This window comes from Lepisosteus platostomus, chromosome 19, assembly GCF_059453375.1.
Source record: "Lepisosteus platostomus isolate fLepPlt1 chromosome 19, fLepPlt1.hap1, whole genome shotgun sequence".
NCBI classification, from domain to species: Eukaryota; Metazoa; Chordata; class Actinopteri; order Semionotiformes; family Lepisosteidae; genus Lepisosteus; species Lepisosteus platostomus.
The window spans coordinates 13,015,418-13,040,312 of record NC_142629.1 but is presented as its reverse complement, the minus strand read 5'-3'; the positions used below and the strand labels follow the sequence as shown (position 1 = coordinate 13,040,312).

The 24,895-nt window shown below is 46.7% G+C and overlaps 1 protein-coding gene across 1 annotated transcript; it reads left to right on the top strand.

Annotated features, from left to right (window-relative positions):
• Window positions 1-830: 830 nt before the first annotated feature.
• Window positions 831-24,538, top strand: rhot2 (ras homolog family member T2). Its single transcript, XM_088613123.1, has 19 exons — window positions 831-1,034; window positions 2,891-2,949; window positions 4,110-4,191; window positions 4,533-4,576; window positions 5,549-5,602; window positions 5,885-5,937; window positions 6,972-7,080; window positions 7,836-7,937; window positions 8,501-8,599; window positions 9,161-9,269; window positions 9,808-9,928; window positions 10,315-10,399; window positions 10,879-11,024; window positions 11,459-11,559; window positions 15,886-16,016; window positions 17,129-17,209; window positions 17,831-17,953; window positions 19,807-20,009; window positions 21,137-24,538. The coding sequence occupies exons 1-19, from the start codon at window positions 998-1,000 to the stop codon at window positions 21,252-21,254; spliced, it is 1,857 nt and encodes a 618-aa protein (XP_088469249.1). The 5' UTR covers window positions 831-997; the 3' UTR covers window positions 21,255-24,538.
• Window positions 24,539-24,895: the final 357 nt, after the last annotated feature.

The window sequence follows — 24,895 nt, the reverse complement described above, 5'->3', positions numbered from 1 at the left end:
TATGGTGAACAATAGCATTGCTTGAATTCTTAATGCCAAGAACTAGGCATACAGACTGTAAATTCTTCAGAAGGACCCCCAGTGGACACCTAAGGAAAATGCGAGAGGAATTTGGACAAGCCTGGACAGGGTGGGGCTGCCCTGCTCTTCAGTTTTTTGTGTCCTACCCAAGTTCTCAGATACCTGCTCTTATTGATCAGTTAACTAGTTACACTTCAGCACAGATTCTTGGGAGTTTTATGCAGTAAGTACCTGGACTTTTAACAAAGTGACTGCATTGAGTAAGCTGTAAAAGAGCTTTGGCAAATTGTACTGGTAAAAACAATTAGGTTATTTGTTTAATTGACTACTCAAGTTGGAAGAAAAACCAGAAGAAAGAAGACCCTCTAGGCATTAAGATCTTGGCACCCTTTTACAGTGTATTTAAAATATACAAATTACATTTTAATCGTGGACTAAAATGAAAGCAATGCCTCTACTTTATATATTTATGTTGCAATATTTTGTTACTTTACATAACTAGGCTTCTTATACAAAAAAACATTAATATGATGACAGAATTGGAATAAAATCAAAACGCAACATCCAGGGTCTCTTGCTGATCTGTCACAGGGAATTTTTCGAAATGATCTTAATGAGCTATAAACGTATCTTTAAATAACTCATTCGTAATTGGTGGTTTCTACAGTCTGACCGACGCGTAGGAATAGATGAAAAGTTAATTGCTGTTAAAAGTTAATTGGGAAGGGAAGAGTCAGCTGGTTGCTTTGACCTGTGTGGAGTTATTCTGTCTGGCCGGTAGGCGGCAGTAGTGAACAGCGTTCGAGTCACCGGAAGCGTCGCTTCTGCGCGTTTCTCCTTGGAAGGTGGTGGAATGGGTCGCAGAGGAGCGTCAGCCGGAGCCTGAATTTAAAAAATAACTCGCAAAAAACCATAACCGAGAAGCCGACACAGGAGCTCGTCACAGCACAGAAAGCAAGAGGAAGCAGGAACCAAAATGAAGAGAGACGTCAGGATCCTCCTGTTGGGGGAGCGTGAGTTTATGAATCGCTTTCTTGCGCGGCAACTTTACGAAATTAAAAAAAAAGGATCAAATGAAAAATAATGGTGCTGGGCTGTACAAATATCATTTGGTTACTTCCAGAAGGGTGATATTTAACTGTATTGTTTTGAAGGGTTTATTATGTGTGTGTATATATCGCCAGAGAAAGAGCACCTTGTCAGCTGTGCCGGTTTAGCTACTTTTAGTTAAAAGAAGTCTCCTCATTTCTACTTCGACCGCTACTTTCAAGTCCGGTCCAGCGGGAGAGCAGCTCTCCTAATCGATCAGTATATTGGTTTCACCCCACCGCGATCAGCGATTTAATAATATTCATTGATTTCATCTTGACGAAAGACTGGCACTGAGAGACGTCTAAAAAACAACGACTGGGAGATTTGAAAGTTAGTTTTGAAGCGTGTTGATTCGATTTTATTTTTGCCAGGTTTCAGTTGGAGTTTATGAATAAACAATTCGAGTCAATTTGACAGCCACACTTGAGGGTTCACACTGTCCTTTTGTTGCAAGAGGACAGATACATTGTTCACACAAACAGAGATAAGGGATTTTTTGTGAACGGTTTGTAGGTGAAGGTTTTTCTCATTTCAAAGGGAAGGTTATTCTCCGTGTTTTGAGACTGAAAGGGTTCCTGTGTTTCATGCCTCAGCCACGGACACACGGACCTTTGTGCTTTGAGCTCAAAACGGCAGCAAAAACGTTCTTGGGGAAAAAAAACATTGACTTCTCCATGAATACGACCCTAAAATGCTCAGGTGAAGCACTGGGAGTGTAGGTGTGTTGTAGTATGGAGCACACATTGCAGAATGCTTGTTGCGATTGTCACAAGACAAATCCGGTATTAATCTGAGATCTATAAAAGGTACTTTGGTACACCCTGGAGTAACTCTTCAGCATGTGTAAGCCGTTCAGAAAGATGCCTTTAAGTCTCAACAGGCTGGCCTGAGATTTTTTTGGTTAACAAATTAGCAGCTGAGCCGGTGGAGAGCTGTCACAGCGCTCGGCTTTTTGATTTCGTCAGATGTCGAAAGCGAGGAGGAGCTGGTGACCCTGGTTCCTGTGAGCTTACAAGCCCCCCACCCCACTTGGAAAGGGCTCTCTGGTGTTGTAGGGCCTGAGCACCAAATGCACTTAAAACGCAAATACCATACACTTATGGTCCGTTTAAGTGCTGCGTGTGTACTCCATCCAGAATGAATTGTGTTTCTCCAATGCTGACTGCTGCAGTTTGCCTTCTGTAACATGGCGAAAAGCCAAGGAAAACTCTCAAAACGGTCAATCGATCTGCCAGGCCACCTCCTGTCTAACCGGCCGGTTTCTCCTCCGTCAGTCCTCTCTGGAAGAGGTAACGCAGTGCATCCCTCCTCATGGCGTTCTCAGTAGCCATTGTTTCTGATCCCCTTCTCTGTGAGAGCCCTGAGCAGCAGGTTGATGGCTTTCTTGCTATCATCCAGGCCGTCTTAAGGAAACCAGCTCGTCGCCGGTTTGTTGTGGGTTACAGAGCAGTGAGTGAGTCGCAGGTATACACATCCGAGGTGTGGCCTGGCCTGGCCTGGCAGCACGTTCTCTTTTCCAGCGTGTGGGAGCCGTGCACAGGGGTGTGGTCCGGGCTGGGAGATAAGCCTCCCTGAACAGCACGTACTGTCTGTTTTTTTTTTTTCCCCCCAGCACCTCTTAACCCATTCTCTCCTGGCAAAAAAAAAAGCACAAGCACCTGATTCCGCCGATGATTTGACCAGGTTGACGTATTTTGGGCTGTTTTGCTGTGGCTTGCCAGGAACAGTGCTCAGACCTCTGCTAATCCCCTCTCTTCTCCCCTCTCTCTGTCGCTAGCCAAGGTGGGGAAGACGTCGCTGATCATGTGTTTAGTGGGGGAGGAGTTTCCTGAGGAGGTGAGTTCTCTCCTGCAGATGGCCGTGTCACAGGGAGCATCAGCTCCTCTCCAGGTTTTTGGTAGTTGTATTCTGGAAAACGGTGTACTTCTCCTGCTTGCGGAGTTGTGCTGGTCTGGTCTGGTGCGCCAGCAAGCGTGCGCGTCCTTACAGCTGGGTCTGGTGCACCAGCAAGCGTGCGCGTCCTTACAGCTGGGTCTGGTGCACCAGCAAGCGTGCGCGTCATCATATCTGGGTCTGGTGCACCAGCAAGTGTGTGCGTCCTTACAGCTGGGTCTGGTGCACCAGCAAGTGTGTGCGTCCTTACAGCTGGGTCTGGTGCACCAGCAAGTGTGTGCGTCCTTACAGCTGGGTCTGGTGCACCAGCAAGCGTGCGCGTCCTAACAGCTGGGTCTGGTGCGCCAGCAAGCGTGCGCATCCTTACAGCTGGGTCTGGTGCGCCAGCAAGCGTGCGCGTCCTTACAGCTGGGTCTGGTGCACCAGCAAGCGTGCGCGTCATCATATCTGGGTCTGGTGCACCAGCAAGTGTGTGCGTCCTTACAGCTGGGTCTGGTGCACCAGCAAGTGTGTGCGTCCTTACAGCTGGGTCTGGTGCACCAGCAAGTGTGTGCGTCCTTACAGCTGGGTCTGGTGCGCCAGCAAGCGTGCGCGTCCTTAAAGTCAGCCTCTCTGCAGGCCTGATCAGTGGTGGAAAATGATGAGACTCGTACAGCTTTTAAAAAAACGTTAATCCTCGTGCGTACATAACAATTGAAATCGCTTGAAGTTAAATAATTTTTTGGAATGAACTTTGAGTCCATTTTAGTTTGCAGTCCACCAGGCAAAACTGAAGTGACTGTTTAATAAGGGAGGCCTCTTAGACCTAGGCTGAAGACACGTTATGGGTAACCCTTAAGATGTGCAATTAAATTGATAGATTACTGTTAATACCTATCCTGGAAAATATTAAAGAAGGATCAGTAAAAACTTGTGTTAAATTATTAATATCTGACATATACTTCTGACTGAAACATAATATTTTAATCATATAAAATATTTTCCTTCATATATCACTTTCTTCAGTGTGTAGGTTTGTGTTTTTAGCCGGTGTATTATACTTTCATGAAGGCGTCCACTTGACCCCTCTGCCCTAATGTCTATCTGTTCCTCCCCTGGCACAGGTGCCCCTGCGGGCTGAGGAGATCACCATCCCAGCTGATGTCACGCCAGAGAAGGTGCCCACACACATCGTCGACTACTCAGGTACGTGATGGTGTTCTGGTAAAACCCCGTGTCCTGTTTCGCCAGCCCTCTGTTCAGATGCCACTGTGGGGCCCAGATGTGACAGAATCTCAAGGCACAGAACAGCCCGTTATTACGTCCTGTTGTTCAAGTTCCCGTTTATTTGTCATTCCTGCCATATATAAGTATACGGTGGAACGACATATCGTTCCTCCTGGTCCACGGTGCAAATACAGGCAGGACAGACAGGACACTGACAAAAACACTGTCCCAGATAAAGTCCGTTGGAGGCGACTTGTGCCCTGGGTTGAGGGGAAAGTACAGGCCCATCCTGAACGGCCATGTGTCATCTTGTTTTCCAGAGAGCGAACAGTCCGACGAGGTGCTGCAGGAGGAGATCATCAAGGTGAGAAGCGTCTCCATGCCTTTCACGTGATCAACTCTTCCGTGTAGTGTGTAAGCCCTTCTAGCAGATTAAGACAAATACGCCTGAATTTCCGTCGCCTTTAATTACAGATTCGCCTTGGCAGAATAGTGTCGCCACCCCCTTTAACTTAATGAGGGAGACTGTCAGTCTTATCTATCAATAGTCTGTCAGATTTAACTATCAATTTCCTCGACAGTCAGCCATGCAGTCTTAGAGAGGAGGCGATCTCCATGTGTCCTTTGTTCACTGACAAACCATGTCCAAAATTAACTTAAAAAATCAATCCCTCCCTGCGTCTGCTGCCTGAGTCCGTGGCAGCCAGCTGACGGGCAGAGGATCGCTCTGACTCTCTGCAGACGCACCGCTGGCCGGAACGGGTGTCTGCGGACTGTCTCTGTACCCCAGTCCCGTCGTGTTCCCCACCCCGCCTCGGTGTTCCGGATTGGATCGTTTCCGTATCCAAATCCGCAGAAGGGAGCCCGCTGTGCTAAGGGGTGCCAAGGAGGGCCAGTGTGTGATAACTGAACTGCTGGAGGGGAGGTGATTCACTCGGAAGTTGGGGTGGCTGTGCTCAGATGACGAGTCAGTCCTGACCTGCAGGAAGGCAGCCAGCACGTGAGGTTACACTTGATCTCCCCTCCCGCAGAATAAAGGAGAGATCTGAAAGCCACCTCTGACGAAATACCAATCCAAAATGTGTTTTTAGAACAATTTGGGTGAACGGTTCTGTTTGCATGAGCAGTTAGGTGCTGCGGTCACACAGGGCCCCTATCGTGAAGGCGTTTGTGCTGGCCCAGGGGACGCCAGCAATGCCACTTCCAAAGATTTCGGGCCGCCTTCACGTCTCCTGGCCTTGCTGCAAAGGAGACCGTAAATATTGGATGACACAAACTCCCGAAGTGCGCTTTTTCACCATTTGTTTTCTTCCTCCTTCCTTCTCCCCGCTCCTAGGCCAATGTGGTGTGTATAGTGTACGATGTCACCAAAGAGGACACCATTGAGAAGGTAATGTGCAGTGAACGTGAGTTGTCACGAGGGGGCAGCAAATCCACTTATAAGAATTAAAGATTCATTTTGATGCTTCCCCACAGTGCACATAAATATGTGAATTTATACAGCATCGGATTTCATTTGTCACGTCTTCCATTTCTTAACCGCATACGTTTTTATTTCTTCTGTTTTATGATTGTTAACTACTATAGTTCCTAAAGCCTTTGCTGAGCCCTGCGTCTCTTTTGAGAGAGGTCCTGCTCCTCTCTAACCTTGCTGTGCCGGGTGTCTCTGCAGATCAGGACGAAGTGGATTCCCCTTGTGAATGGAGACGCAGAGAAAGGAAATAAGTATGTACCCGCGTACGAGTACAAGTACGAGTTAGCTCGCCTGCTCTCGGAGCCTTTAGTTACCTGACCAGGCTGTGTGTGTGTGTGTGTGTGTGTGTGTGTGTGTGTGTGTGTGTGTGTGTGTGTGCCATGCTTGTGGACAGTGTCTTAATAATAATAGTAATTGCTTACACTTATATAGCGCTTTTCTGGACACTCCACTCAAAGCGCTTTACAGGTAATGGGGTCTCCCCTCCACCACCACCAGTGTGCAGCCCCACCTGGATGATGTGACGGCAGCCATAGTGCACCAGTACACTCCCCACACACCAGCTCTCAGTGGGGAGGAGAACAGAGTAATGATGCCAATTCATAGATGGGGATTATTAGGAGGCCATGAGTGGTAAGGGCTAATGGGAAATCTGGCCAGGACGCCGGGGTTACACCCCTACTCTTTTTGAGAAACGCCCTGAAATTGTTAATGACCACGGAGAGTCAGGACCTCGGTTTTATGTCTCATCTGAAGGACGGAGCCTGTTGAGTGTCCCCATCACTATACTGGGGCATTAGGACCCACATGGACCGCAGGGTGAGCGCCCCCTGCTGGCCCCACTAACACCTCTTCCAGCAGCAACCTTAGTTTTTCCCAGGAGGTCTCCCATCCAGGTACGGACCAGGCTCACACCTGCTGAGGTTCAATGGAATGCGCGTTGTGAGTTGCAGAGTGACATGGCTGCTTATCAGACTTCAGTAGAATTGCTTTCCTGGGAATCAGTAGCCCTGTGATCGGTACTGTATGACTGACACTCACATGCTGACCGTGCTCTAATGTTACCACTTCGTTAGCATTGTGCCATGTCCCAGCACTTAATTAACGTGGCGTTTAGTGTTTTTTGTGGTTTTATTCTACTTTTATGAGCACCCTTGGCAACTTAATTGGATGCGATTTCCAGTCACTGTGGTTAAGACACTCTCGTAAGAACAGATGTAAAGAAGCAAGTGGAGGCTCAGGGTTTTTTTTTTTTTTCCCTCCCTCGCTGTGGCCGTTGCTGCAGGATTCCAGTGATCCTCGTGGGGAACAAGTCGGACTTGCGGTCTGGGAGCTCCATGGAGTCCATCCTGCCCATCATGAACCAGTTCTCCGAGATCGAGACCTGCGTGGAGGTGAGGCACGCAGCCAAGCAGCAGGCTGAGCAGAGCCCTCTGCCACAGGGTGGGCTCGGGGCAGCTGTCCCCTCACAGCGGGGACAACCCTTGTGCTTTAACCCGGTCAGAGACCGCAATAGACTGGATGCTGACATAAATGTAAAAGCCGAGTCATGTTTTTTTGAGAAAGTGGTCCGGTCTTGCACCCAAAGGGCACAGATGCATAGGAAAAAAAAAATGTCACAACAGTGACTGTGTGGCTCAGGCCACTGATCGCTCCCTCTCAGCAAGGGTTCCCATGTTCTTAGCAATCAAATTGTTTTATTTTAAATTGTAGCACACTGACGGGCTGCGTCACAGTGTGGTGTGGCAACTGCAGTATTGCTGACCGCAAAGCCCTACAGCGGGTGGTGAAAACTTTATTTCATTCTGTTGATGTATGATTTTGCACATCTGATGTTGTTTTGCACATCACCTGTTACCTGTTGTTGTTTTTGCACACTGCCTGTTGTCTCTGTCTTTCTTTTCTTATACAATTGTATTGTTGTTGAGTTTTTTTTTTGTACTTCTTACCCTCTGAGAGCTAGCTAAATAGCATTTTGTTGTACCGTATATCTGTATATGAGTATAATGACAATAAACTTGAACTTTGAGCGTAAGGTGCAATCCTGGCACAGCATATAACCTCTTAAGGAAACGTAAATGGAAGTGATTGAACTGTAACCTCTGGGTCTTGCAGATAAATTGTTTCTGCTGTTTTTTTCCCCACGCAGTGCTCAGCCAAGAACCTCAAGAACATCTCGGAGCTCTTTTACTACGCCCAGAAAGCCGTGCTGCACCCCACTGCCCCCCTCTACGACCCTGAAGAGAAGCAGGTGGGCACATTGCCGTTGTTCAGACCAGTTCATTGATTAGTTGTGGGTTTTTTTTCTGGAAGGAAGCTGGAATGCTACTGAGGCGATTGACACATAATGACAAGCTGATTGACCTGGTGGGAGAGAAAAGCCACTTTTCAAACACTGCCATGCATGTAATGTTTTTCATTAGCCCTAACACATTTCAGGCTGGTTTTAATTATAGTACAGATTTTCCTTTTGATTGTACAATTGGCATTATTTACAGAATGTCAATGCATCAACCTTCTGCTGTTGGCAAACCACAAGCAAGTAATAATTTCAAATAGTGCTATGGCTTAGCTGTTAAGACTTAAATGCTTTCTGCACCTTCTTTAGTGCTCAGTTGTTTACCAGAGTTGGAGGTTTGCAGGTGAATTTGAAGCTTCACTAGTGATGCTTGTGCTTGTCTTGGTGATGTCCCTGTCCTGGCAAAGTGATGGCTCAGTTAAGAAGCATCAGAATCCAAACAGGACTCTCTTTCGAACAGTAAAGAGCAACTAATGCAGAGTTTTGGAAACGGTGACAGCATTCTTTGTTTTTAGCTGAGGCCCATGTGTGTTCGTGCCCTGAGCCGAATCTTCGCCATCTCCGACCAGGACAATGATGGAGTCCTCAGTGATGGCGAGCTCAACTCCTTTCAGGTATCAGCAGGCTGCCGCATAGCAATAGATCAGACTGGGAAAGGGATAGATAAGATAAGATCAGTTTATTGGCCATATACAATTTCTTGCATTAGAAATTTGTCTTTTCACATACCCCAGGTTGTTCTCCATGAGACACACAGACAGGGAGAGAAGCTTGGGGTCAGAGCGCAGGGTCAGCCATTTATACGGCGCCCCTGGAGCAGTTGGGGTTAAGGGCCTTGCTCAGGGGCCCAACAGAGTAGGATTAATGTCGGCTGCAGGATTTGAACCGGCAACCTTCCAGCCACAGGCGCAGATACTTAGCCACAGTGCCACCGCTCCGCCCCAGGGGTGGCGAAAGGGGGTGTTTTTTTGTTAGATGCAAGGCTGAAAATGGTGCCAGTCTGTGTCTTTAGGGTTAAGGGTGGACTGCGATGAGGGCTGTGTGCACAAGTGGAGTTTTGCCTTTCTGAGTAAGGCGATATCCATGCCTCGAAGGAAACTGATCTGATTGGCTTGGCCTCGGAGGTTGATGCCCTCGAGCAAGCAGCCCCTGATCCAGTCTTCCCTGTCCCCCAGAAATCCTGCTTCGGGAATCCCCTGGCCCCGCAGGCCCTGGAGGACGTGAAAACTGTGGTGTGGAAGAACACCAGCGACGGGGTCCGGGACAACGGCCTCACGCTGAACGGTGAGGGAGATCCGCGGGGCTGGCGCGCTCCGAGAGGGGGGAAAACCCAGTTCCGCCGAGAATAAGGAGGTGCAGGTCGAGAAGCGATTCCCAAAGAGCAAATGTCAGGCAGCTCAGGGTTTAGCTGGTGTTGGATGTTTTTGCAGAGATGTTGAAGTCTTGCGGTATGGCTAAGCTTTCCATTGGTCTTTTGATTTGGAGACACTTTGGAGATGTACATTTTTCTTGGGTTATCCAGTGTTTAAGCGTGTACTTAATAGTAACTCATTTGTATGCATGTGTAATGCATGACCGGTAAAACTCCTTGACACTTTCAGGCGGGTAAAAGCCCCTCTGGCACAGATTGCAGGCCAGGTGGCTACTGGAGTCAGCCAGGGCTTGCGCTGGTGGAACGGCGATTTCCTGGTTACCTGCAGGCTCGTAGCGTCGTCAGTGAGGATTGAGCCAGTCCTCCGACTGGTGCCGACTTATCATGTGCCGTAACGGCGTCCGGTTCTGCCAGTGATTTTTTTTTTTCCCCTGCTTTTCTGTGGGCCAGGGTTCCTGTTCCTTAACACGCTGTTCATCCAGAGAGGCCGGCACGAGACCACCTGGACCATCCTGAGGAAGTTTGGCTACGATGACTCCCTGGAGCTGACGGACGACTACCTGTACCCTCAGTGAGGATCTCCCCTTTCATCCGTTTTGCTTTTTTAGCCACTGCTTGGGACAAGTACGCCAGCCAGAGGGATGCCACTGTGCTCTGTGCAGTACAGTGACGCTGGCATGTCTGCTGCTTAATTAAAGCCTTGCGTTGGGCACAAATAGAGCTGCCTAATAATAGATCAAGCTTGCACCGGATAAAACTAAGGAACAGGAAGAATGACTTTTTTTATGAAGTCATGTATTGACAATGATTGACCAGCAAATTCTGATAGGATCCAAAACTTGTCTGGCGGGTGGGAGGGAGGTTGTGGCTGCAGTGGTGGCTGAGCTCTGCGTCGGGCTGTGATCGGTGCAGAAACGGGGAATCGCACTGATCTCCTCCTCCTCCTCTGTCTCTCAGCCTGCGGGTTCCCTCAGGCTGCAGCACGGAGCTCAACCACCTGGGATACCAGTTCCTGCAAAGGCTGTTCGAGAAGTACGACCATGTGAGTAACATCACCTCTGACTTCACACGCAGGCAGATCTGGAATATAGTGGGCTGAGGGCTGGAGGCGACTTGAAATGCCTTGGCGTCATTAGCTTGCATTAGGGGTTGCATGATTATTAAATGTAAATGGGCGTAACATGGAAATATATGTTTTATGGGTAAAGTTAACGGATATGTAGCTGCGATATTTCTCATCCTTATCGAGCCTTTCAGGACTGATCAGAAATTCCAGCGTAAATGCACCTCGTGTCACCAGTTTTTGCCACAGACATGAAGCAGCCTACTTTTCCGTCTCTGGAAACGTCGGGTTTAATATTAGGCAGAAAAAGGAAAGACGAAAGCCCTTTGTCATTGCGTGTCCTGTCTCCGAGCACGACGCTAGCGACAGTAACATCGGTCAGGGTCCGTTCTGATGATGATAGGGGGGCGAGTCGTGGTTAGGCATGGGGTTTCACCTGGTTGTATTGCCCGTCTCAGGATAAGGACTCGGCCCTGTCTCCGCCGGAGCTGAAGAACCTGTTCAGCGTCTTTCCCTACATGCCCTGGGGACCAGATGTCCACACCACTGTGTGCACCAACCAGGACGGGTTCATATCCCTGCATGGCTATCTGTGCCAGTGGACGTGAGTAGGCCCCCCTCTCTTCAGCCCTGATCTCGGTGTACAAACCCTTTGTCACCCTTGAGAACTATCCCTTTCCAATGACAGGCCCTGGATTCAAGCATTGATTTTTCACTAGGTTTTGGAGTTGCAACAGTGCCCTTTTAATACATGTTGGTTAACGATTATTATTTAATGATTGAATACTAAAATTTGGAATTTTGGTACCATGAAGTAAATTCTTCAGTCTTGTCCTTTTGTGTAACCCTTGAGAGTTGTAGTTCTAATTTATACGAATGTGATACCCTGCCCTCTTCGCTGCGTTGTTCTGATCCGAGGCTCGTGTCAGGGCGTGAGAGTATTTGTACTTTCTTTTCTTGATTCTGGGAGCTCCATGGAGTCCATCCTGCCCATCATGGCGGTGGTTGATCTGAATCTGTGTTGTGTTTTGTCCAAAGGCTGACGGCATTCCTGGATGTCCATCGGTGCCTAGAGTACCTGGGATACTTCGGCTACCCTGTCCTCATGGAGCAGGAGTCCCAGACCGCAGCAATAACAGGTGATACCTCGCAGTCCTGCACGCCCTGCGACATTGCTGCTCGCTCACTGCTCACAGTCCTCCTCTGGTCATTCTGTTCTCAAACTGCTGGTATCCCACTGATCAGCCAGTGACTCCAGTGACTTTCCTTTCCCAAGTCCACCAAGCAGCAGTGATTTTCCTCTCAGAGTTTAAACCTGCTAGCTGATTGCGTCTGTACTAGGTTTTAGCACAGTTACACCACCTTCGGGTTAGACTGCCGTCATCGATTACATTTTTTTTTTAATTGCTTCAGAAAATATCGCACATGCAAGAGATCTCCAATTTCCTCAAAATTGAACCGTCAAAATTTGTTTTGACAGCAGCGAAAACGCTTTTTAAAAAACTGTAACCATTTGAGATGTGGAACCCTCAATTCTTTTAATGCCAAAGACAATGTCAGAAATACAACATTTTCATTTGGAGCAGGGCTGCCTCATACTAATATGTGAGGGCCAGTGTGTTAAGCTACAGCAGCTTGTTAGTGGCTCAATCCGGCCAATTAATGGTGGGCAGGGTGAAGGACATCTCCAAGTGGTGTTTATTGCAGTATTCATAATTAATGCATATTTACATAATTACATAATCATAACAGTCTTGCTCACTGGATTTCAGCTTTATCGTAGGCAGATCCTGACTGTGATGAAGTGTTTTGTCACGTGATCTGCAAAGCCACTGGAGAGATGAGAAGCCTCTTTGATTTTTTTAATGTGTGTGCAAAAAGGCCTCTGCCTTTCCGCTTTTGCCTTCCATTTTCTGGGAGAGAAACTGCATCCCGCAGCACTGGTGTGAACTGCGGGCGGCCCGGGGAAATTCAACTGCCGGGTGAATAAATAAGTGCTGGATACCAAATCACAATCCACTCGTGCAAAAGTGGATTTGGTAGATGAACATACATTGTCAGAGGGGATTACGAATTCAAGGGCTGTTGTGATTAAGAACAGATTTGTTTCACTTATGAAGAGGCAGGAGTGATTGAATTGCGGGCCTGTCTCGAATGCTGTAGTGTAGGAGTATGTGGCTACAGCTTTTACTGCATATCTGTTCCTAAAGTGTCGCCCCTCGTTTCCAGATGTAATTAGTGCATTCCTTCCCCATGAATGATGAAGAGTGCCCAGGAGGAGCATGTTTTCGGCTAGCGAGTTCAAATGCTTTCAGTCCAGAAATGCAAGAATTTCACGTGTGCTGTAGGAGACCTTTTAACTCGTGCAATGTGAAGCAGCTCTCTCTTATCAGCTGTCGTTGTTTAACATCACGCGTGTTGACCAGAAACCGCCCATTCTACTGCTGAGATAATGGGGCCTGTTGGTGGGAGTGTGTCATTTTTCTCAGAACAACAAAACTCCAAAGGGAAGACTTGTAGATACATGATCCTGGCCAGGAAGGCCATCTCTGTATTTGGTGCTACAGGTATTGAAGTAAAGTTATTAAGCGTGAATTCAGCTACCACCTGACAGGTAACTTGTCCTTCCCTTTTATTCATCATCTCTTGCATTCACGTGCATTGTCTGCGCCAAATAATTTTATTCTAGGCCAGATGTTTTGGTGTCCCAAGGAAAGATTTACAATAAAATAAAGGAAATACAACCCAGATTGATATGCACGTGCAATTGTGGCTGTACACAAGAATAAAGGAGCTTGCACAAGAGTCTGAACATTTTACAGCCATTTTGAGTGCCAGAGACAACCAATAATTTATATGGATTTCTGTTTAGGCATTATATTTTATTTTTCTTCCTAGATAAGCACATTTAAAAGAGTATGCAGAGAAGTGAGATATCGTTCTCCGGGTCTACGGTGCGAATACAGACAAGGCACTGACAAGACAATGTAGACATAGCTATTTCTGACAGGGTGCAGGGTACATAATGTGCATAGTGCAATTGACTTTACGCTAATTGTGCAAAGAATACATCAGACAGTGTGCCTGACATTAGGCAAAAAAGAACTAGGTTTCCAGACTTGGAGTAGGTGCCAGGAGCTTGTTGAGGAGCCTGACAGCCTGTGGGGAAAAAAACTGTTACAGAGTCTGGTGGAGCTGACCCGTAGACTGCGATACCTTTTACCAGATGGTAGGAGGGCAAAGAAGTTGCAGGAGGGGTAGGATGGATCGTCCGCAATACTGGAGGCTTTGTGTGTGCCTCTAGTATTGTGGTAGATGTCCTGAATGGACAGAAGGGAGACTGCAATGATGTTTCCTGCCGTATTGACAATTCGTTGCAGGAAAGTGCAGTCTGAGACCTTACAATTCCCAAACCAAACAGTGACACAGTTTGTGAAGATGCTCTCAATGGTACCTCTATAGAATGTGGATAGTATGGGGGATAATAAGCTTTATTGTCCCTGAGGGGAAATTTGTTTTACGGCACAGTCAAACACAACACAATGACAGTACACATTATCAAAAGGGAAGAGAATACAGCAGAGTTACAGGAGGAAGAAACCAGAGACAAGGTGGTTACTTTGCATTGTTTGAGTGTATGATTGCAGCGGGGATGAAAGATTTCCTGAGTCTGCTGGTTTTACACCTGGGGGCACAGAGGCGTCTCCCAGATGGGAGAAGTGTGAATTCGCAATGGAGGGGGTGAGACACACACTCCCTGATGCTTTTGGCTTTCTTAGTCCCCCTCTGTTTATAAAGGATTCTTAAGTTGATTTGATTATTCCCGATTATTTTGCCACTTATATTGACTCATTTACCCAGCCTATTACAGTTACCGGTACTTATGTTGCCAAACCAAGAAGTGAAGCAGTATGTTAAGACGCTTTCAATGAATGATTTGTAGAAAAGTGTAAGAATAGTTTTATCCACCTTAAAGTACCTGAGTCTCTGTTTGCCTTTTTTATAGATCATGTCATAGCATTTGTCCCATTTTAGGTTATTGTCAATGACCAGTCCCAAGTACTTATAGTCATCGACAATTTCAGCATGCTGACCATCAATTATAGTGGGTGGAGGGGGTGTGGTATATTTCCCAAAATCAATAACCAGTTCCTTTGTTTTTCAAACATTTAACTTAAGGGGGAACTCGTTGCACCAGTTAGTAAAATCATTAAGGATGGGCCCATAATGGTATTCTGTGTTCTTTAATAAACTGACCAGAGCTGTGTCATCAGCAAACGTAATGAGGTGTCTATCTGTGTGTTCGCTTATGCAATCATTGGTGTACAGAATGTACAGCAGAGAGGACAAGACAAGAAGATAAGATCACTTTATTAGTCATATACAATTTCTTGCATTAGGAATTCGTCTTTTCGCAGACCCCAGCTTGCTCTCCTTGAGACACACAGACAGGGAGAGAAGCTTGGGGTCAGAGCACAGGGTCAGCTATTCTACAGCGCTCCTGGAGCAGCTGGGGTTAAGGGCCTTGCTCAGGGGCCCAACGGAGTAGGATTCCTCTGCCGGCTGTGGGATACGAACCAGCAACCTTCCAGCCACAGGCGCAGATCCTTAGCCACAGAGCCACCACTCCGCCCACCTCAGACACAGCCCTGTGGTGATCCAGTTGACGTATAGCGATGAGCACTTCCCCAATCTGACCTGTTGAGACCTGTTACTTAGGAAGTCTAGCACCCACTTTATCAGGTTCTCATTCAGATTGAAGCGCTTTGAGAGTTTCTGTGCAAGCAACAATGGTTGTATTGTGTTAAAAGCAGAGGAGAAGTCAGCAAATAAAATCCTTACAAAGGCCCCTGGTTGGTCCAGATGTTGATAGACCAGATTTAACAATGTGTGTATTGCATCGTCTACTCCTCTCCTCTCCCTGTGTGCAAACTGCAAGGGGGTCGATGAGGGCTTGTGTGATCTTTGTGATGTGTTGTTCCCTATTCTCTCAAGAGTTTTCATTGGGAGGGGATGTGAGGGCTACGGGCCTGTAGCTGTTCAGGCCACTAGGCTTGGCAGTTTTAGGAATAGGAATATGTCCGCTAATTGCTTCACCTCCTCTCTGTGTGGTGACTCATCGTTGCTATTAATGAGACCCACCACTGTTGTGTCGTCAGCAAACTTGATGATGTGCAGTCATGAGTCATCAGCGTGAGCAGGAGTGGGCTGAGTACACAGCCCTGGGCAGTTCCAGTGTTCAGTATGGTGGTACTAGAGATTTTGTTTCCTATACCTATGACTCACCTATTATGTTAATGAAATGTTTGTGGGGCACACTGACTTAGAATTGGAAAAGGAACTCTTGACATGTTGGCAGTAGACAGCGAAGCAGCATAAAGCTGCCCTGGGCCTGCCTGGCCTTTTCTGTGATGCATCACATGGTCCCATGACTCCGGGCCCGTCCGCTGTGCTGTGATTCGCAGTCACCCGGGAGAAGAAGCTGGACCTGGACAAGGGCCAGACCCAGAGGGACGTGCTTCTCTGCAAGGTGATCGGGCCCCGAGGAACTGGCAAGACTGCATTCTTGCAGGCCTTCCTGGGGAAGAGCTTGTCGGTAAGCTGCTTGTTTCGGCATTATTTTGAAATTTGCAGTTTCTTCCACTCATTTCATGCTAACCAATTTGGAATCGCCCGTTTCTTAAGACTTCTGCCAGCAGCTCCTGTTAGGAGGGGAGTGTGCTCTTCTGTTATGCCTACCTGTTGGAGCCATGCATGTGTTGACGCTTGAGCTCCTAAGTGCTCTGCATGAGAGCTATTGCCGACTGGGAGAGCAGTGCCTCTTACTCCCATTCCTGCAGGGCTGCCTGTGCCTGGCCAGTTGCAGGGATACCCTTTCCTCCAAGCCCCCTGTCTGCTCTGAAGGCCCACCTTTTGGGTAACGGCGGTAACCTAGTGGCACAGCCCTGACTCGAACCTGCAACATCATGGGGCCATAGAGCTCGGCCCGCAGCCTCACAGGTGCCCCCATAAGGTCACTTCCCCTTCGCCGATCCGCTGTGCCTCAGGGGAACACGTCAGTAACAGGCCTGCACCCTCAACGAGACGTGAGCGCGCGCTCTCCTAATCTCCTGAAACAACACAGCGAGAGGTCCTGCTCCATCAGGAGGAAGGCCATGCGTTGAGGACAGTGCTTCGGGGCACGTTTCTGCTGTTTTGGGACCAACCCCATTTTTATATTGAAGTATTCAAGATGCATACATAGGTGATTATTTCTAAGAATATGTCACACCAAGCATTTTTATAGACTGAAATCACTTAATGCCCCAGGAGAAGGCTTGGTGCAGGCAATACCTTACAGTGAAATAAAGGACTATACACATACTAAAGATACACGTCTTTCAGAGTTTTTCTTAAGACCCTCTATTCTTTGGAAGTCCTATGCAAGCTGTGCTTCAGCTTATTCGGACATTTGACCTGCTTCTGATCCACTATAATAGTGATAACTGATCCACTTTTCTGTCTGATCTGGAAGGTTTCTCATTTGCTGTGCCTGGAAGTTTTGTTTCATGTAACTTTCTGCCTGAAAATTTACTTTCCCTTCTTTTTGCAGGGACATGCAAAAGAAAAGCAGCATTTTAACTCACGATAACAGCTTCCTTTAAAAGTGCACTTCAGACAGTAGACACTGCTTTTCTAAAAGTTTGTTGTTGTTTTTTTTCCCCCCAGAAGCAGAAGAGCTCCACTGGCCAGTTTTCCTACTACACCATAAACACAGTACAGGTCAACAGCCAGGAGAAGTATTTAATTGTAAGTGTCCTGTAACGAACACAGTAATGCATTGAGCACCTTTAGAGAGCCAGAATGTGGTTTAGTTGATCTGCTCCAGTAAACTCAGTCCTGGACCAGACTCAGCCTTGCCTTGTGATAGGAAACCCAGCTTGTCCCCATGTCTTTCTGTTTTTGTGTTTCTGTGACGGATTAAAACTTTGAGAGGAGTTGAGAGCAGGGGTCTGCTTTACTGCATGGGCTGCCAAAGGAACAAGAGAAGGTTACTTCCACTCTAAGAAAAGAAAGACAGCAGATGGAAAAGAAGAAAACAAGGCTAAATTAATAATGTGTTGGCTGTGCTTCATTCCTGGGCACTCCTGAAAAAGGCTTTCAACCGAAGCATGTCTTTTGCTCTTTGTGTTCAGCACCTCTTCTTATTCCTTTCAAATCTGTTATACTCCATACTAATCTTTATCTGAAATGCGTTGCAATTGTCTGATGAACCGGGCGGCACCTGACCCCCAGAAAAGCTCGCTGGAGCATTTAGGTTTTCCTCCACTCTATTTCTTCTTTGCTCGGCGCCTGTTCCAGCTTTATTCTTCCCAGGAGCTGTCCTGCGGAAGGCGCTCGCTCACTTTCTGCTCTTTCCTGGTCTCCCAGCTGTATGAGGTGGACGTCGATACGGAGTTTCTCAAGGCCTCCGACGCCGCCTGCGATGTGGCCTGTCTCATGTATGATGTCACCGACCCCAAATCCTTTAACTACTGCGCCAGCATCTACAAGGTGAGCATCGCTTTGGAAGAGCCCTTTTAGACCTCTGCCTGGATTGGCGTTACTACTTTTCTTGTGGAACAGTTAGTGAGCAAGCCCAATGACTCCTGAACTCACAGCCCTAGTACGGCCATTTGCTATACAAAGGACTACCAGTGTACACGTGTTGTGCAGTTTTTGAACACTTCAACTCCAGATTTCAAAATGGATTCACAAACTAGATGCCAGATTGATAAAGCGCTTGCAAAATACAAATGAAGACTGGCCACATTATGTACTGGATACTGCAAGTGCACCTCCCCTTGACATAGCTGGAGAGAAGGTGTTCTGGCAGTAAAAGGTGTGTAGATTGCTGGGACAGATATTTCCTTTAGTTTTCTTGTGGGGAAACACGTGACGAATCACACTCACTTAAAACTGCATCAGTAGAGGGAGGGATAGCAATGTGATAAATTAAAGTTGCATTGGGTAAAAAGTCTTCAGTGGTTAAAGAAAAGCAGTACCAACTGTAGTCAGAGTGCAATAGTGTCGTTACTGAGCCTTTTGAGCCTGACCTGTGTCAACAGTAGAATGCGAAATTCAGGATTCCATTAGGCAGATCCATGAGTTAGCGTGGCCTATGACTCTGAAAGCAAATATGCAGACATTAAATTAGCACAGATAAAACAATCTGATTAATGAATCTGGCTCATATTTCAGAGGAGGTTTAACATTTTAAAGTTAACCTGATGTATAAGCTCAGAATTCTTCATGTTGAAATTGATGTGGAAACATAGGCTAAAACAAAGGAGATGGTGTATTTTGAGTAAGTTCCTGACTGAACAGTAAGAAAGCTAAAAAAAATGAAAGTCCAGTGATCTTCAGAATACACCAGGGTTCAGCGACATGGCTGGAATGGTTATTCCACAGTCCAGTTCTCGGAGCAATTCCATGTAGTTTTCACTTGTGTCCTCTGGAAACCGACAGAGGCAAGGCAGTTTGATCACCTTGGCTATTTTGTTAGTCGTAGCTTAAATATCCAGTATTGCTGCTTAAAGAGGAACTGCAACGCTATTTTTATATTTCGAGGTTAGAAGGAATTGGCATTGATGAGTGCATTTCAAACCACAGTAAAAGTAAAATGTACACACTAACTTGTAAAATCTCCAATTTTCATCACAAAATAGACAAACTTGCCAGGTTTGCACAGCACCATGTTCTGGGATTCAGAACGAGGCAATAAAACTTCCAGTGATGCGAAGCAGGCTTGTGAATACATCTCATTTAATCCAGTAGAAATATTGCTCTCGACTTTGAGACGACTTTGCCGACAAATGCAGAAATTTTCTGTGGTCAAATGTCTACTGAACAATCTGTACTTATTCGCTTGTACATCCCATTACATTAGTCATTACAGGGACTAGTGAGCAGGAAGGGCCGCTTCACGTCACAATGCTCGTGAGCTTTCACTCTCGCCCGTGGCGAGACCAATGATGCCCATGCGGTGCTTTCACAAAGTTCACGATTTTGTGCCGAGTTCGCAATTTGTAAAATGTTGCGATACCATCGATGAATTAATTTTGTTACCGAGATTAAATAACCTTTCTGAGAAATTGGGGACTGCAGCTCCCCTTTAAAGAAAATACTAGTGTTTCTGTAATTCTTCATACTGTGGTGGTTGAGGAAATTGCACTGTGCCGTCCTGAGCAGAGACCTTTGGTTTTACAATCTCTGCAGGAAGGAACGTCCATTCCATGTGATGGCCGAGAGGCTTAGGCTTAATCAGACAGCTTATTTAAAAATGTGTCCCAGACGAGGCATTATTAGCACCAGGGATCGCCTGGCCGCTCCGGCTGTCTAAACCCGAGCCCGATTTCCTTTCCCAGCAACACTACATGGACAGCCGGATCCCCTGCGTCGTCGTGGCGTCCAAGTCGGACCTGCCGGAGCAGAAGCAGCAGCACGGGATTTCCCCCGCGGAGTTCTGCTACAAGCACCGGCTGCCGCCCCCCATGCCTTTCTCCTGCACTGGCCTGGACGCCCCCAGCACCGCCATCTACTCCAAGCTGGCCTGGGCCGCCATGTTCCCGTAGGTGTCCTTTCTGGGACTGGCCGCCTTCATGCCGGCCCACTGACCACAGCCCGCTCAGCTATAGTCCCGCAGGTTTTGCTGGTGTGCTCCCAATCACTACATGTCGGTAGCACCTGGTCAGTTCGGCCAATCAGGCCCATTAGCGGGTTTCCTGGGTAAAGCCAGCCTGGGCCCTAAGGTCCAGACTTCACCGTCTGATTCTTGGTTTGTATCATTAGCTGACTGTGACTGGGACCCCCCGATCAGCAGTGCAAGATTGTCTGAGCTTTGCAAAGGTTATCTGGTTGGTACTTGCCCAGGTCTCTCCAGGCTGTCAGCCGCAATGTCTGGGAAGAGCTGCCCAGGGGTGGCGTCAGTGAGAGGTGTGCCATGTCGCCACCTGGCACTTCCTCTCCGATAAGGATGAGGGGCTCCAACAGCAGTGCATGCAGGACCTCTTTCTCCCCACTGCGCTACGGGGGTTTAGCAGTGATGCTGAATAACAGACTGTAAATGTACAGTAACCTTTGCAAACAGTTTCACTTTTTTTGCAAAACCATCCTGAAAGTGGCCTTTGACATTGATTTTCGTGAGGAGTGGAAGGGGTGTGTCGCATTACAGTTGTGTATCCCATAGAACACAGACTGGAGCACACCTGATTCTATATCCAATGTAGGTGTGGTCTCGTATCCAGTCCTCACCATTACTGAAGCAAATCTGTTGAATTCATGTACTGTAGGTCATTAGTGCTACATGGTAAATGTATACAGGTATACAAGGAGTAACCCTATGGGTGAATTCCAAATAGACATTTTGTAGAATTCCTGACATTATCTCCTGAGGGTTTGCCTGTAATTCAAGAATACATTGATCCCCCTTCTGCACGGGCAGAAGGACAATTGACATCGCCTTTCCTGAAAAGCATCTACTCATGTCTGGCACACCCTGCGTTTTCCACGTCTAGTTTGGGGATGTTGGGTGTGTTCTGGGGAGGGGATTGTGTATGCGCCTGAGTGCGAGAGAATGGAAGAAGCGTCTTTGATTTAGACTGGGGGGAACGGTTCCCCGCGACGCCATTGAGTGGAACCGGGAATCGCGTTTTTCGGGTGACAGTCTTGTAACGCGACGATGCTTTACTTTTCCAGACACCTCAATGGCTCTGACCTCAGCGCCACTTCCTTCTGGCTGCGGGTGACTCTCGGAGCGGCCGTGATCTCCGTGCTGGGCTTCACCGTCTACAGAGCCTTCGTCCGGCAAAAATAGAGGGCCGAGCAGACCCGCCGCCAAGGGCGCGCTCCGGTGAACCTGCAGGACGGAGTCTGACAAGGGGGTGGGAGGAGGCCACAGGAAATCATCAGACCAACAGCTTTGAGAAAGGACGATAAGATTGACAGCCCGTTTTAACAACACGATTCTTTCCTGCAGCTTCAGAGCCAGTGATGATAGAGAGAACTTTTCACGTGATCGTTGCCACTACCTGCAGTGGGCACAAACTGCACCCTAGAAATGTTTGTGTCCGCGTGAGACGGGAAGACGGAAGAGCACAGCCAAACCCCTCCAGCTTTTCCTGTTTTCCTGGTACTGTGCCTATCGGGTGACACGGGGAATTTAAGAACAAGAACTTCAAAACGACATTTGATGGATATCTGGTTAGATCCACAAAGACGGGGCGAGACGAGACCCGTTTTCATAACTGTTCATATGCTTGTTTTGAATTTTAAGCAATCGGGAGAATTGCCTTCTGGAAAGTGACACGCTTGTTCCAGGGTCATCTGCCATTTACATTGTGTTCCAGGCTGGAAAAGTGGCCATTTTTCATTAATCTGAAAGCAGGGCTTAAAAGTGAGCATTGCAAGGGTAAAGAAAACATTCCCCCCCTTTGGAAGCTAGCGATCAGCTTGACCACCTGTTCGTACATCATTCACGAGCTCTAAAAGACAACATCCACTGTCGCGGAAGATTATAACCATGGAGACGTGACCATCTGATACTACAGCTTGACACGTGTCTGCATTTCACCCGTGTGAAAGTTCATAGCTTTTCCCTGATGCTGCGCTATTGTTGCTGTGAGTTTACCCATCTAAATGAGATCCATATCAGTGAGCTCTAAATGAGGTCTTCTGGAGAGCCATGTTTCTCCTCGGACCATTTAAGCTCCACCGGTCTCAGCCAGATGGAAGAGAAATGCCGGCTTTGTTTTGGAACAGTGTCTTGGCTCGGTATGCGTGCTGCACTGGCCTGCAATTTATTTAATTTTTCTACTTGATTCCTGTTGACAAAGTTCAACTTCTAAAATTGAAACACTGTTCTTTTTCTTGTGCGTCTCTTTAGAAATCTGAAACATAGCCGGCAATTTACCAAACTGATCTTTTCCACTGGGTTTGTTCTTGCAACACGATGCAGGGATTGTACTGTCTGGTCTCTCTGTTTGGAACCAAAACTGGACAGCCAGTTGAACTCTTTGTCTGATAAGCCAGATTGTTCTGACGTTTTGCTCTTTGAGACTTGTTTTCCATAACCGTGTTTCGATAACCATCATGACTTGACTTACCATGTGGAGGAAGTCTTGAGCTATCTGAGGTCTCCGTTGTCTGCTTTCCTATGTGAGGGCTTAAACTTCGGAGGAATGTCTCCATCCAGCGAGCAGAAACCTAAGATACTGTAATAAAATATACTTACGCCAGTACAATAGCCATTGCATTTCCTGTTTAAAGACAACAGATCAAAAAGGACTGCCCTGTCAGAAGCACACGGGTCAGCTGACTGTTATTTATCAAGGTTCTATTTCAATTGTGTTTCACTCGTCTCATCAAAATTGTTTTTGGTTTCAAATATGCCTTTAACAAAGCACTAGTCAGGATATGAAAATCATTATAGAGCTTAACACGTCGTGGGCACTTGACTGTCTTTTTCCAACCCTTGAAAGCCTTTCTTCAGCTTGGCTTCTTAAAAAACAGCATCTTTAAAAAACAGTTTACATGGCCTTACCAAACTGAGTATTGTATGCTGTGGCATGCTATTTCAACCTTGTACTTTTCTGAATGCAGTAAAGGACAGGCTGCTATCAGCGGGCTAACATGTGTCACTGTTGTGGATGTGCACCATCATGTATGAAGCTCAGTGCTGTACTATTGGGGAATGTTTTTTATTAAGAAGAGATTCGGGTGAAATATACTGTCAGCAGAATATAGCTGCTGTTTGCCTGTTTTATTAGAGCCTGTTTTAGGAGGCTCTTAAATTCAATCCTTTTTTTCCCCCATTTTCTGTATCCGTAACTAGTCTAGCAACAGAAAAAGCCTCTTGCTCCGTCTCCGGTCCGTTCTGGAAGCCGGGACGTAACTGTCCACTGGCGTTGAAGACCCATTTCTGCAGATCTGGGCAGATCCTGACTGAGCTGGGCTGCCGACATGACATGTTGTCTTTCGCAGCTTGTGGGCTAGTGCTTTGCGGAATCTTCCTGCTCCCTCGTTTCTGTGGATTCAGCTGCTTTTGATGTCTCGGGTTGCGCAGGTGAACCTGAAATCCCCGCGTTAGGTACCTGGTCTTGAAACTGTTAGAAGACTTACAATACGCAAGTATAGCATGGAACTGTAAGTGTGTTTCCAGTGGGCATAGCTGTCTACACCATGGTTGATTAAAGCTCATTTGTGCAAGAGCGCTGAGTTATTACCAACCAATGCCTTTTGATTCGTTGATTGTTCTGCAATGCTTTTCTGGATTTTTTTTTTTTGCTTTGCACTGAGATGCAACTTGGCCTTTCAAATACCATGCAACTGGGAAAACAGGTGTGCACACAACGCCGACAACTTGCTGTTGTCATGCAGTATCGTACTGTCTGACGTGTCATCTCATTGGAAAGGAACAGTTGTCCTCCAGATGTTGTATGTGGCTCTTGCGTCGAGTCTGTTGTGTGGGGGGCTTGTGTTGCTGTGGGAATCGGGATTAGAATGGGTCTTTTTTTCCGTATGTTTTCTATTATGAAGTGGGACGTAGGAGTGATGCTTTTTGATTCCCTTTGTTGGTTTCAGTTTAGACCTTGTTGGAGACCGGGGTTATCTCACCACTCATGTACACCACACACAGTCTTGTCTGCGTTCTCCAGCTCTGTCCTGGCATGTTTCAGGATGCCAAAATAATTACCCGTCCCAAGTTTATGCTGGCAGACTTATTTCTGTTGATTGTTTTTGGTGCTTTACCACCATTGCTGTATTCTCTGGGGACATACAACTGTGCTGGATGGAAATTATTGTCATCAATGTAATGAGCTTTTGGTAATTCTCTTTGGTAGCACATTCACTCTGCGTTCCTGCTCAACAGGCTGTGTGCTGTGTACTGTAGCTCCTCCATGCCAAACTATTTCAGTTCAAAGCACACCTTATCCCTCTCACCTGTTATATACCTGGTTGTGGACTTGGTGTACTTTGTATTAGTGTGATCATATGTTAAAACCTAATCTGTAGTGTGCTGAAAGCGAATGTCATTATTTTAGCTAAGCCATGATATTTTAACTAAAGAAACTTTTTTTAAATAAATTAACGTTTACAGATGCTGAGCGTGTTAAGTGGAATATGTTGTTTTTATTGCAACAGAGAAAATTGGTTTAATGAGATGCTAGTTAATTAATGCTAATTAGGCCCAGAAAATGCAACATTGCTTGATTTGAAGTATTCGTTCATAACCCAAAGTATTCAGCAGAGGGGGTCAGTCTGAAAATTTGCAAAATTTCTCAGTAAGATTTATGTTTTGAGTGACTAATGACAGGGTTACGTCTCTGTAGATGCAGGCCAATGACTCATATAATTCTGTTAGAAAAGAACATTGAGCTCTTCTGAATTGCTGTAAAAGTCTTTTAAGCTGAGTCCTTTTATTTTATCTGGGTTGTTATAGTTGTGTATGTTGCACTT